Source organism: Marmota flaviventris, chromosome 16, assembly GCF_047511675.1.
Source record: "Marmota flaviventris isolate mMarFla1 chromosome 16, mMarFla1.hap1, whole genome shotgun sequence".
Classification (NCBI taxonomy): Eukaryota; Metazoa; Chordata; class Mammalia; order Rodentia; family Sciuridae; genus Marmota; species Marmota flaviventris.
In genome coordinates, this window is record NC_092513.1 from 13,962,017 (window position 1) to 13,977,130 (window position 15,114).

General features: G+C 31.9%; 1 protein-coding gene across 5 annotated transcripts in view; it reads left to right on the plus strand.

The window, feature by feature from the left end:
- Nucleotides 1-15,114, plus strand: part of Pign (phosphatidylinositol glycan anchor biosynthesis class N) — a 119,511-nt gene that overhangs the window by 4,296 nt on the left and 100,101 nt on the right. For all 5 annotated transcript variants that reach the window (XR_011704780.1, XM_027949079.2, XM_071602693.1 and 2 more), the window contains exons 2-7: nucleotides 924-1,036; nucleotides 2,941-3,193; nucleotides 6,911-7,032; nucleotides 7,485-7,583; nucleotides 10,033-10,139; nucleotides 14,856-14,980. Coding sequence is in view for 4 of the 5 variants with exons in the window: in XM_027949079.2 (XP_027804880.2) it covers nucleotides 2,973-3,193; nucleotides 6,911-7,032; nucleotides 7,485-7,583; nucleotides 10,033-10,139; nucleotides 14,856-14,980 (674 nt within the window). In the remaining variant the exon portion in view is untranslated. The remainder of the gene's footprint in view (nucleotides 1-923; nucleotides 1,037-2,940; nucleotides 3,194-6,910; nucleotides 7,033-7,484; nucleotides 7,584-10,032; nucleotides 10,140-14,855; nucleotides 14,981-15,114) is intronic.

Consider the following 15,114-nt stretch of genomic DNA (forward strand, 5'->3'; position numbering starts at 1 on the left):
TTATAAGAGTTTGATTTTTAGGATATACTTATGTTGCTATAGTAATACATGCATACACCCATATTTATAGCAGTTCAGTTCACAATAGCCAAGTTATGGAACCAGACTCTTTGTCTGTCAGCAGGTGAATTTACAAAATGTGGTGTATGTATATACAATGGAGTTTTATTCGGCCATAAAGAATGAAATTGAGTCATTTGCAGTAAAGTGAATGGAACTGGAGAGCATGATGTTGAAGAAATAAGCCAGACTCAGAAAGTCAAGGATCATATGTTTTCTTTTGTGGAAGTTAGAAAAAAAATTTTTTTAAAAAAAGGGACCTAATGAAATTACGAAGGAGACCAGTAGAATTGAGGAAGGGGATCAGGAGGAGGGAAGAGGGGAAGGAAAAGGCTAGGGAATTAAATTGATCAAATTATGTGCATGTGTGAATATGTCACAATAAATCCCACTATTATATATAATCATAATATACCAATAAAAAGATATGCTAAATGTATACCAGGAAAAATCTACCATTAAAATTATGTGCCTCTGTAAAAATGTGGATAGGATAAAAATTATAAGAAAACAGATTTTTTTTCAGATGGTAGAATCAGATAATTTTATGTAATTTTCTAAACTTACTGCAATGATTTTATCTTATAAATATTTAGAATAACATTAAAACATGGTGCTTACAATATACTTGAAGCTCATATATACTAGTAAAGAAGCAAACATTTACTCAAAAGAGTATTGTCATACATGGCAAAATACCATCTACTCACTTTTTATACTTTGCAGATTATCTTTGATGTTTAATTGTTCTCTCAGGAAAAAAAGTAGCTGGTAGTTGGACTCTTTTTTCTTACATTTTATTTTATTTTTTGAGGTGTTTGTCTTTGATAAGTCCTTTTCCAGTGTCTCTTTTGTTTTTGCAGGATATTTTTGCCATCCTTTCTTTCCATGATGTGACGATTATTCAGGCCAGGAAGAATAAGATCTTGTCTTTCAGCCCAGGCTCACTATATGTGACAAATGCTGCTTGCTGCAAGTAAGACAAATTTAAGTGATTTTTTTCTTAATATGCAGAGATTCATCAACAAAAACAAATTATGGACGAATTTGAAAAATATTCCTACAGATGGTTTGATCTTGGCAGTGTAATGGCATATTGTCTTACAGTATTGTTTAAATGTTTCACTTTGCTGACTTTTCTTTCCTTAGTATTTGTAAATTCATCAAACCTTTGACCTTTTTTCTCTTCTCTGCAGTACCCTAACACACAATTGTGCACACTGTGTACACAGAACATTTTTATTGAATGAATCATGTGACTTTTTTTAAATTAATTTGGGGAACTAAAATATTCCTTAATAAATGCAAAGTTTCTGAGGCATATTTTTTCTTCTTTTTTTAATTTGTGTTATATATTTTTTTTTAAATTTTATTTATTCTAATTTGTTATATAGACAGCAGAATGTAATTCAATTCATATTATACAAATAGTGCACAATTTTTTGTCTCTGGTTGTACACAAAGTAGTGTCACAGCATTTGTGTTTTCATACATGTATTTAAGGTAATGATGTTTGTCTCATTCCACCATTTTTCCTATGCCCATACCCTCTCCCTTCCCCTTGCTCCACTTTGCCCTATCTAAAGTAGTCTGTTCCTCCCATGCTGCCCACCCCTCCTTATATCAGAGAAACATTCCACATTTGGTTTTTTGGGATGGGCTTACTGCACTTAGCATTATATTCTGTAACTCCATCCACTTACTTGTAAATGCCATGATTTTATTCTCTTTTAATGCTGAATTATATTCCATTGTGTATTATTTATTCCACAGTTTCTTTATCCATTCATCTACTGAAAGGTATCTGGGTTGGTTCCACAATTTAGTTGTTGTGAATTGTACTGCCATTGATGTGGCTGCATCACTGTAGTATGCTGTTTTTAAGTTTTTTGGATATAAACCAAGGAGTGGGATAACTGGGTCAAATGGTGGTTCCATTCCCAGTTTTCCAAGGAATCTCCATACTGCTTTCCATATTGGATGCACCAATTTGCAGTTCCACCAGCAATGTATGAGTGTGCCTTTTTCACCACATCCTTGCCAACGTTTATCATGTCCTGTAGTCTTGATTGTTGCCATGCTGACAGGAGTGAGATGAAATCTTAGTTTTGATTTGCATTTCTCTAATTGCTAGAGATGTTGAACACTTTCTCATATATTTGTTGATCAATTGTATTTCTTCTGTGAAGTTTCTGTTCAGTTCCTTGGCCCATTTATTGATTGGGTTATTTGTTTTTTTGGTGTTAAGATTTTTGAGTTCTTTACATATTCTAGAGATTAGTGAAGCACATTTTTTTTAACTTCCTACAAATGACTCAGCTAAATGAATAGAATCCATGTTTTCTGCCCAATTTGTTGATAGTCAAGAGAGCCAGAGGACCTTGAGCTAATTACCAAAGTTAAAAAAAAAAATTAAACTCAAAACATTTAAATATTTATGGATTAATTAAAATAAAATTCTCAGAATAGCAACAGTTGTCATATGGTCAACCAAAAGGAGCATGAGTTGTTTCATATTATGTAGGATTTGATTTGACTGAATCCTAACTTATTTTAGGATTGATTTAATTCTTTGTTCTTTGATCCTATGTTAAATTTTGTGTTTTAGAATGTACTTAAATTTATCATAAATAGTTTATTAGTCCTAATTACTTATTATACTTGAACTTTTTCTTTTTGCTTAGGTGTACTTTATCATATATTTTATTTCAGTATTATCTCTCATTAATGTTTATTGTTACCAGTATAAATGAAAGGAAGTTGTGAGTTATATAAATAATATTGTAAGATATATGTTTGATTTGTTTGTAGTCATTAAAATATGTGGAAATACCTATGATTGCATTAAGATTTACACTAGTTAATTTTGTTCTCTTTCAGTTTTTCTTGAAGATTAATTAGTTACACCAGATATGCTGCTGTTCTTTACTTTGGGATTGCTTGTACATTTTGTGTTCTTTGCCTCCATCTTTGACATTTATTTTACATCTCCTTTGATTCATGGAATGACTCCTCAGTTTACACCATTGCCACCTCCAGCAAGAAGATTAGTGCTGTTTGTTGCTGATGGCCTGCGAGCAGATTCACTTTATGAATTAGATGAAAATGGAAATTCAAGAGCACCATTTATTAGGTAAATTTGTCAACTGGTACAGCGATATCTCTTAGAAATATTATCCTGAGTTTTATTAAACAGTAAAATATCTTACTGTTTATCTTACATTGGGTGCAAAGGTAGTGAGATAAACAGTAAGAGAATAGAGCACTTGTTCACTATAATGCCAGTTTTATCTATAATGTCTTATAGATTATCACTATAATGCCAATTCTTTGTAGGTGTTATTTTTACTATTGTAGAAGCTGATGTCATGTGAATTGACACATGTGCCTTAGGCAGGCACCTTAGCCAGGCATGGTGGTTCACACCTGTAGTACTAACTACTTAAAAGACTGAGGATGAGGATGGCTTAAGCTCAAGAGTTGGAGGCCAGCTTGGGCAATACAGCAAGATACTATCTTTTAAAAAAAAAAAAAAATGTGGCCTTAGTTGCTTTTGTTAATGTGTCCTTATTTCCCAAACCTGGCTCATAGCTCATGGTATTATCTTTTTCTTCAAAAAATAAGACTGCAGGTTTTTGTTTTCATTTTAAAAATAATGACAGGTATAAATATTAATGAATTATTAATTATTGAGTGGTTTTGAAATATATTTTAATTTTTTGACCTATGAGGCTCCTAATAAATATTTTTTCTTTTTCTGATTAGTGGCAAACCCCTCAATAACCCTTCCTAATGCTGTTGTGGACAGATTAAAAATCAAAGTCAAGAGGAAATTTCTCTTAAAATACTCTACCTTCACCCATCCCTAACTGTCATCATTATTTTCTATCCCTTTACCGTGTTTTATTTTTATTATAGTACTTATAATTGTGCAAGTTCTATGAGGGCCAGGAATTACATGCCATTTTATCTCCAGTTTTTAGAATATAAACAGGCAATTATTTGTTGACTCCTGGAAGAAGGAATGATCTTGAATGCTTTGTTGAATTTCCAGAAACAAATGTATAGTGGCTCAGGGAAATGCATAATATAATAAAGAATAAAAACACATAAATGAGCCACTTAGGTCAACAAGGAAATAGTAATAGGAAAATAAGAGCAGACTATGGTTACAGTATACAAAAATGTATAACATTTGGATAATGTATTTGTGTGAATTTCCTAGTTTCCAAAGAAAAGAGATATATAACTTATTTCATTTTTTTCCCTGTGGTCCTGGGGATTTTATGCAGTACCTCCCACATGCTAAGCATGTACTCTATCACTGAGCTATATCCATTTCCTAAGATTCTTAAGGTACATATATACTGGTCGGTAAGAAAAAAGTTTTTTTTTTTCTGGTAGCACTTGTTTCTGGTTTGGGTCTTATTAAAGGAAACGCTTAAAGTCAAAGGCTCAAACAGTTTGTGAATTCTGTATTGCATGCCATTGTATATTTATAACTTCAGAAATCTTGTAACTTCTTCTAAAATGGTTTTTGAAAGATTTTATTTTTTGAAAATCTGATATAAACCCTGCATGGTGGTACATACCAGTAATCCCACTCACTCAGGAGGCTGAGACGGGATGATCACAAGTTGAGGCCAGCCTTGGCAACCTAATGCATCACTGTCTCAAAAAAAGGGAGGGAGGCTGCAGATGTAATTCAATTGTAAAGTGCCCAGGATTCAATCCCTAGTTGGGCAGGGGTGGCGGGTGGAGAAGGTATAAAATGATCTAATGAAAAATCTAATTAATGTTCTTGAATATAAATATCCAGATTTCTTGATACTAACCCATTTGTTTTATTCTAGTTTTCATTGTATAACTCAAGAAGTGAAAGACTATTTCTCGTATTCAATCCAGTGGTTTTTAAACCATTTCCTTATTATGTATGGTTTCTGGTTTTATTGTGAGACTAGTCAATGTTTAAATAACATAAACCAATAATTATAAGCATTGTTCTTCAGAATATAATGATTTTAAAACATTATCAAATGTGTTATTGGTATGTTTACTGTTATATAATTTGTTGCTCTGCCGGCCTTCTACCAGTAATAGCATCTAGGGTGGTTTTGCTTTCTTCTCACATTTTGTCAATCACTGTAATACAACTTAAATAATATTGATACATTTTAGCAAAAGAATTTCTTGTTTTAATCTTAAATAGGAATATAATTTAACTCCTAATTAGGATTATCACATTTCTTCTCCCCTTAATTTTTTTTAACAATGTTTTAACTGCACAGAAGTTAAAGGATTACATATTGGATCAAGTGTGGTGGCACACACCTGTATCCCCACCTATTTGGGAGACTAACGCAGGAGGATGCAAGTTTGAAGCCAGCCTGGCAACTTACCAATACCCTGTCTAAAAATAAAAATAAGAATGAAAATAAAGGTTGTAACTCAGTGTCAGAGTGCTTGTCTAACATGTGCAAGGTCCTGGGTTTGACCTCAAAAAGAAAAAAAAAAGTTTATATGATGAACAACTGTATATCTTTAAGTTAGTTTAATATTGTTTTTAACTAATTTAAATAATAAAAATATTTTTCGTTAACCCAGATTCCAAAATGTATGATCTCAAAAATTTAACAATGTTTTATTGACATAATCATTTGAATTAATTTCTTTTTCCTTCCAAGTATTTTGAGATAAAAATAATTTATACTGTCATTACAAATAGAGGAAAGCCAAGACATTTCATTACAAATTGAAGTGTCTTATTAAGTGAATTCTCAGTTGGTACCAAAAGTATTTCAAAAATAAGAATATTTCAATAAAGAAAAAAACTGGATTCAAGTCCTAGTTTTACCTTTTAACTTTCTATATTCACAGGTGAATCAAAACTCTACTAATTATTTTTCTCTTCATAACATTTACCACTAACTGAATACCCTAGAGGACCCTGAGTCACATTTATACTGTGTAAAGCAAACTGAATCCTTTATAAAAATAAATTGATGTGCAATTAAAAAAAATATTGTTTTTAACTTTTTAAATATTGCATTGTCTTCTAACATATTCAGACAGAGATATGCATTTGCGTATGCCCAATTTTTAAATATTTTTTCCTGAGCAATTTGAAAGTAATATATTGTAATACTTCATTCCTTAACAGTTCAACATACATTTCTTAAGAATAAGAACAGCTGGGTGTAGAGATGTACACCTATAATCCCAGTGACTTGGGAGGCTGAGGCAGGAGGATTCCAAATTCAAGGCCAGGCTCAGAAACTTAGTAATGCACTAAGCAACTTAGCAAGACCCTGTCTCAAAAAAAAAAAAAAAATTTAAAAAGGGCTGGGGACATGGTTCAGTAGTTAAGTGCCGTGGATTTAATCCCTGGTACAAAAATAAATAAATAAAAGAACAAGGACTTACTCTCAAATAACGACAATACTATCATAACATTAAATAAAATTTAACATTGAAATAATAATACAATTTTTATCAGTTATTTGTATGTAACAAACCATCATAGTATTTTGTGGCTTAAAACATTAGTGGTATATTTTTTCTTGTGATTCTGTTCTGTAATTGAGTGTTTCTTTGTCTCGCCTGGGCTCACTCATGCTACTGCAATGAGCTGGTGGGAGGGCTAGAAATAGGCTTGGCTAGGTTTTGAAAGATTCCTTTCCTTCTTAAATCTCAACTCTTGGTGTTTTCATGGTAGTGGGGATCAAACCAAGGTCAGCACCCTACCACTACTTTTGGTTTGATTCCTTCTGTATTTGTCTTATTTTTATAATGACTTATGAGTGTAATTAATGATAGTCTATGTTAACTGTTTGTCTCCCTTATCTTTTAGGAGTATCATAATGCATGAGGGCAGCTGGGGTATATCTCATACACGTGTGCCAACAGAATCTCGGCCGGGTCATGTAGCCATGATAGCTGGGTTTTATGAAGATGTCAGTGCAGTTGCCAAAGGTATTGTCTGTTTAGACAGTTTTATTAAATGAAACACTTATCATATAAATATTCCTTTTTTTAATCACTGAATTATGTCATAAAGTGAAAAGTCTGTTTTCAGATACTTTTGATAAGTGTTTTTTAGCATGCTTTATTCACATGAACACATACTGGTATTGATTCTGGAATTAAACTTTAGTTTTTCATCATCCTGAGTAGTTGGATGAATGTGTGATTTTTCTAGAGTTAACTTTTAAGAGTTCAAAAGTGCTTTTATGTTTTAGAAAAAAGTTGATTATCTATTGTTAGATTTTTTTAAAATAGTGATACAATATGCATAGTATAAAATCTATTTTAGTTTTATATTTGTTCTTCAATTAATGGTATTATTTGAAGACTACATCTTTGGGGGCTTCTTTTACCATGTAGTTATTACCCTTATTGCTTGCCTTTTTTCTCCATTACCTAAGGATGGAAGGAAAATCCTGTAGAATTTGATTCTCTTTTTAATGAAAGCAAGTACACATGGAGCTGGGGAAGCCCAGATATTTTACCTATGTTTGCCAAAGGTAAGAGAGCCATTGATTATATTTTCTCAGGTGACAAATAAATAATAAAACAGTATGTTTTTAAATATATTTCTGCATTTATTGGTTTTCAGACATGTTTTCTTATTTTAAATATCTCTGAAATAGGGATTTATATTACATTGGATAGATATGCCAGTTTCATTGACAGTGATCTTTCTTATATTTGAAATATTAGCACATGATACTGTTATATAGTAGTTTGAATTCAGTGAAATGGTATAGATGCCTGTTATTTAACAACTCTATAATCTTGGGTAAGTTAGATAACCTTTGTAAGCTTATTTTCCTTTATATGTAATCTTTTTTTTTTTTTTTTGGTACTGGGGATTGAACCTGAGTCACTTAACCACTGAGCCACATCCCCAGCCTGTTTTTTTGTTGTTGTTGTTGTTTGTTTGTTTAGTTTTTTTTTTTTTTTTTTTTGTATTTATTTAAAGATCAATCTTGCTGAATTGCTTAGGGCCTTGCTAAGTTGCTGAGGCTGGTTTTGAACTCAAGGTCCTCCTGCGTCAGTCCCCCAAGCTGCTAGGATTATAAGTGTGCACTACCACTTTTGGCCTGTAATCTCAATAATTTCTACCTCATATGTTTGTTTTTAGGATTAAATTAGATAATTCATGTGAGACATTTAGCCACATATTTGTCACATAGCTTCATTATGATAATGTTAATATATGGTTCATTAAATTTCAATAAATTGTTAAAAGAAATTAATAGATATTCAAATAAAGATTTAAGGGTTAAAATTTATTATTCCTATTTTAATTTATTAATTATACCGTATGTGTTGACATTTGATATATATGGCATTAATGGCTTTTAGCCTATTGGAATGCCATATATTCGATTTGCTAACTTGAAATATGACATTTGGATTTGTTGCATTTGTTCTTGTGCACAAATCTGCAAGTACTACGATATCTCTTGATCAGAAAATTTATTATATTATTTTCTAAAATCAGTTGGGTGAACTTCATGTCATTACTTTCTTTTTGGTACCAGGGATTGAACTCGAGGGCACTCGACCATTGAGCCACATCCCCAGCCCTATTTTGTATTTAATTTAGAGACAGGATCTCACAGAATTGCTTAGCGCATCACCATTCCTGAGGCTGGCTTTGAACTCGTGATTCTCCTTTCTCAGCCTCCTGAGCCACTGGGATTACAGGCGAGCGCCACCACACCCGGCTACATCATTATCTTTTATGGAAAGCAGAATGATTAATTATTTTACTTAATGGAAAGATTTATAACATGATACTTAGCCATAGATATAATTATAATATTTGGAACTACTGAAGATTATTTTGTGTTCAGAAAGCAAAAATCTATATTCAGAATTTAATATATGATATTCATAGAATATTATACTGAGCAGGCCAAAATAGTTCAGCCATTAATATATTTCCCTTGTTGGGAAGCAGTTTAGGTTTTAGAGGAGCTAGCAGTGGTGAGAGCAGATTAAGTTGATATGCTTTACAAAGTTAAGCCACTACCCTGGCTACAGTTGATAAGGGGGACCAGTGCCTATATCAAACATAGTCTATGAGAAATGTTCCATTTCTCTTATGATAACTAGCCAACTCATTCAAGTCTCTTTATTTGGGATGTGTGAAGTAGAATGACTAAGCAGAGGAAGAGAGTCATTATAGCTGAACTGATATTATAGATATTGTCATTACTTTGTTACTTCTCTCCCTTAAGATCTGCAAGAGCCTGTCTATCCCAGAAATTAGTTTTAGATTCTTAATAAAGTCTTGCAAGTCTATATGATTAATAATTTGTTGATCTCTTCAAACTGGCAATAAGCAGTTATTTATTCCCTTTTATTGAGAAAATACAGTCTATTAATAAGAAAATTGAAATATTTGAATTTTTTCTTGTGTTAGAAAGGTTCTTCATCTATTTTAGATTTTAACATCCTAAGAGGCACATATTTTTTTGAATAGTTTAACCCTTAAAGAGAGAGAAACTGTTGCTTTTTGTTGTTGTTTTATTGCATATTAAAATGTTGACTTTGACAAGTTGACTACTTACAAGTAATGTATCTGTAAAATTAGAATAAATTAGTAGGAGGACAAAAAATGTAAAAGTATATAGTGTATTCCAGGGCACATAACATAGCTACATGCTAATTATTCCTCCCTTCTGTATTTATCATAAACAAAGTGCTTTATAAAATATTTCTGGTTACTCATAAAAAATCTTTAAATGGAACTGGATATCGATGTGCATACCTTTAATCCCAGCCCTTGGAATGCCCAGGCAGGAGGATCATTTGAGTCCAGGAGTTTTAGGTCAGCCTGGGTAACATAATGAGGTCTAGTCTCCAAAAATAGAAAAAAAAAATTTAAAAATTCTTTAAATGATTATCAATTTTTTATGATATTTATTTAAAAATTTATTTTTTTCCCAATTTATTTTTTAGGTGCTACTGGAGACCATGTTTATACTTACAGCTATGATGCGGAAAGAGAGGATTTTGGTGCTGATGATGCAACAAAACTGGATACATGGGTTTTTGATAAAGTTAAGGTAATGTTATTAAGTGATTAATTTACTAAATACATATTAACCAAAGATACTAGAAACTTGTTAGAATATATCTTTGAGTTTTTTGTTTGTTTGTTTTTTGCTAGTGTGAAGTTGAAAGTTCTATGTTACAGCACACTACTTTAAAAAGACTGAATTTTAGGAAATTACACATTCTATAATAACCAAGAAGTTTTTAAAAACTAATTTAAAAATATACCCCTTTAAAATTCTGTGTTTCTTTCTGAAGGTAATATGAGTGCTAGATTATGATTCAGAAAAATGTGCCTTCTATTTCTAGTTTGGGGAATCATCCTAGCTAAATCTTCTTGATCTTCTGTCAACCTTAGAAACTTAACTCTTAAGGTAGTGGATCATGTGAGATTTGCAAAAGCATTTTGAAAACTGCTGTTCAAATGTAAAGCATTGATAATAACAAAGCAGGTGGTATGTTTTTAAAAATTTGTATTTTAAAGGAAGGTAAGCAAAGACAGAAATACAGCAAAGATAGCAATTTATGAATTATTAAATACCTCTGAGTTTCTTTAAGTAATGAAGTTTTAAAAACTATTTGATAGTGATAATTGTTAGTTTTGCCAGTAATACTGTAGACTTTATATTCTCAAAAATTATGTGAAAAAATTTCAGTTGTATTGTTAGTTCTCTCCTTCCTATTAGTCCATTGTTCTTTATATCCAAATAACAACTTCAGATGGATTAGAAGCTCTATTTGATTGGCTTTATTGGCACTTTCCTATGCTGCTAGTGTTGGTGATATGATAGTAAACAGAAAAAAAGAATTTGCCCATGACTTCTTCATAAAATATGGTAGATATATATTAACCAGATAATGTGCAATCATCAACTGTGGTAAATGGTAAGAAGGAAAAATAAAGAATATATTTTTATAACATTTTAATGGAGACTGGACAGTTTTGCGAATGTCTTTCTGGAGAGTTTTGAGATATCCTTTGAAGAGATATAGGAAGCAAAGAAATGGTTGGGAAGGAAGGAAAGATTAGTGTGGAACAGAGGACTTAAGGCTAACAATTTATATAAATCTTGGGCCCTAAAGTAAGAGCCAGCGGAAAGGGTTTAAGGACCTGAAAGAAAGAAGGTTAGTGCATCAGAAGCACTGATTGGGAGTGAGGTCTCAGGTGAGGCTAGAGCGAGAAGCAGGGTCTTATCAAGTCAAACTGTTTTCAAATCCATTCTATTTTCTACTCACTTTGGTTTTTTTTTTTTTTTGGACTGAGGAATGAACTCAGGACCACTCAACCACTTCCCCAGCCCTATTTTGTGTTTAATTTAAACATAGGGTCTCACTGAGTTCCTTAGCGCCTTGCTATTGCTGAGGCTGGCTTTGAACTCGTGATCCTCCTGTCTCAACCTCCCAAGCCTCTGGGATTACAGGTATGCACCACTGCACCCAGATCTCACTTTGTTTTTAAATTGTGGCAAAAATACACGTAACATAAAACATACCATCCTAACCATTTTTTTTTTATCCTAACCATTTTAAATGTACAATTTAGTAGTGTTAAGTACATTCATGTTGTGCAGGCAACCTTCAGAACATTTTCATCTTGCAAAACTGAGACTCTATAGCCATTAAATGACCTTTTTCCTTCTTCTCTCAATTCTTGGCAAACACCATTTTGTTATTATACATTATGATATGACCACTCTAGATATTTCATTTCATAAAAAGAGGAATCATATTGCTTTTGTCTTTTTATAAGTTGCTTAATTCACTTAGAATAATGTCCTTCATTAGTTCATCCATGTTGAATCTACTCACTTTAAAACTCAGTTTATACATCATCTCCTGTTAGATCTTCTGTAACTTCTCTTGCTTGATCCTACTCCTACATTGACTTAGGTAACAATCCTCTATATCCTCTATTCTCTGTTTTATCATGCTATACTGAGATTGTTGATATGTTACATATTCCCCTTCAATTCTCTCTTTGTATTATATGTGCTATATAATATATAGTAATATATAAAATATACACTGCATTTTATATATATTATTATTATCTATCAGGAAATTGTTTGGTACATAGTTACATGCATTAACTTAGGTTATATTCAGTCAGGTGTGATAGGAAAAAAATAATTTAAAAGTTTACTTCTGTCTCTATAAGACAGAAGTCAGTAGTGAGGGATTGAAGCCCTCTAGGATGCTACACAGTATCAATAAGATCCAGTCTCTGAAAGTTCTCCATTCTTAGAGCGCAAGTTATCTTCAAGGTCATCTCATGATCTAAGGTAATGTTGGAGTTCCAACTGTTATTTCAGTGTTTAGGCCATCAGTCTAAGGAATCAAAAAGGACCTTCTCTCCTACTGAATTATATTTATTTCAAAGAACCTAAGGTTCACATAGCTATTTGACTGAAATGTTTGATTCATATCTCATGGGTCACAACCACAAGGCACATCTAACTGTAAAAAAGGAGAAAATGTGTAGGTTTTAAGTTTTGAGAATTGCCGTGTCCCATGAAAATCAAAGGTTTTGACTCAAGTAAACAGGGAGACTATATGTTGGACGAGTCTTAAGGAGTCTCCCTGAATGCATAGTAAGTACTAGTTGGGTACAGAAATGAATGAATGCTTTAGATGCAAAATGGACCAATTGATCCTGCAGTTTGTACATGTGGTAAAAATAAGAATTCATACCCCATTTGAATCAAATGTATGATATATGATATGTCAAGATCATTGTAATGTTTTGAGCAACCGATAAAAAAATAAATAAATAAAAGTGTGGGGAGAGTTCTCAAGAAAAATCAAAGGGACCTCAATAGAAGCAAATGACCAGGAGGAGGGAGGAGGGGAAGGTAAAGGAAAATATTGGGGAACGATATTATTCAAATTATATTGTTATATCATGAATATATATGAGTATGTAACAACAAATCCCACCATTATGTACAATAATAATACAGCAATAAAAATATAAATAAATAAAATAGTTTTACTTATGAGTATTAAAAAAAAAAAAGGCAAAGTAGAGGCTGATGGGCTTAAGAGATTATATTGAGGGGAAAGAAGCTAGGAGCACATTTTACTGCTTACATCCAGCAAATCAACTTTTTAAAAGACAATGGGAATCTAGCACTGAGAAACAGGTTGAGCTCTTCCAGATTCATATCTCATAGCTTCCCAAATCTTCTGTCTATGTATGAATGAACAGCACTTTTTACATAGCTGATTACTTTTTACTAGTCATGAAATTAGAAATTTAATTCAAGTTAGTTGCTCAGTTTTTGCTTGTTAGCTTTCAATTATAAGTTTAGAATTTAACTCCTTTTTTTAAAAAAAACTTGTTATTCCCATCTAGATTTAAAAGTTCTTAGGGTTTAGGTAGAATGTATAGGAAAGATGGGAAATAGCTGTATACTTTTGAGGAGTATGGTAGAAATTTACATATTTTAAAAATTTATTTTTTAAGACAGCATTTCCTATTTATTTTTTTAATTGTGATATAAACCAGGGGCACTTTACCAATAACTACATCCTAGTTCTTTATTTTATTTTAAAAATTTTGATAAGCGTGTCTGACTAAGTTACTGAAGGTTTGTCTTGAACTTGCAGTCTTCCTACCTCCTCCTCTCACGTTGCTAGGATTATATAGGTGTAAGCCTGGTTAAAAAAAAATTATTCCTACTTTTGATGAATTTCTCTAATATATATATATATATATATATATATATATATATGTATATATACACACACACATACACAAATACTTGTTTGGTTGTAGACAGACATAAAATCTTTATTTTATTTATTTGTTTTTATATGGTGCTGAGGATCGAACCCAGTGCCTCACACATGCAAGGCAAATGCTCTTACCAATTGAGCTATAACCCCAACCCCCATTTATATTTTTAACATTTATAATAATGAAGAATTATTTGAGAAAAAAAAAACTTCAATGCTTCAAAGCTTTGTTGAAAAATTAAACATTGCTTGTTGAAAGTTAACATATTCTAACCAGGTGTGGTGCACATTCCTGTAATCCCAGAGACTTAAGAGGCTAAGGTAGGAGGATTGGAAGTTTGAGGGCAGCCTCAGCAACTTAGTAAAGGGCTGGGGATGTTGCTCGGTGGTTAAGTGCACTGGGTTAAATCCTTGATACAAAAAAAAAAAAAAAAATTAACATTTTCTACAGTTGGAGGCATTTATATAAACAACAATGATATATTTTGGTATAGCCAGTTGGCTTATTTAAAATTACTTAAAAGTACTTTCCATGGGTATTTGCATATATGTTCATGTGTATAGGAGTATAAGATGAATCATTTGTCTTGGAAGGGGTCAGGAATCCAATTTTTCATTATGCAATAAATAACTTTTGAATTTTATTTCATTAAGTAGATATTTTTCTATTATAGTGTGAAGACCAGATTCTTGCTGAGGTAAAAAAAGTATTTAGGAATCTACTCACAATGTTCTTAATGAGAGATTATGGTTGGACTAGAATGGTAGCGGACAGGAGAAAGAGAACTGGTTCAGCTCTGAATATATTTAAAAATAATAAATCAGTTCTGTTTTTGGTTCTCGCTGAAATTTTTCTTCAACCTGTTATATTTTATTAAGTTAGGTATGTCATAACAGTGATATTAAGTTTAAGATAATTAAGATCTCCTTTCTGTTACCTTTTAAATAAAATAAATGAACTAATTTTTAAACTGATTTGTTACATATAGGACTTCTTTCATGCTGCCAGAAACAATCAATCTTTGTTTTCTAAAGTAAATGAAGAAAAGGTAGTTTTTTTCTTACATTTATTAGGACTTGATACAAATGGACATGCCCACCGACCATCATCAAGGTAATTTTAATGTGTTCAATTTGATTTTTTTTTTGTTTGAGGGGAATCGCTATGCCCCTTGAACTTCTAAATTATTATGCCATTTTCTTTGTATTTATAACAATAGAGCTAATATTTTAAAGAAGTAGTATAAT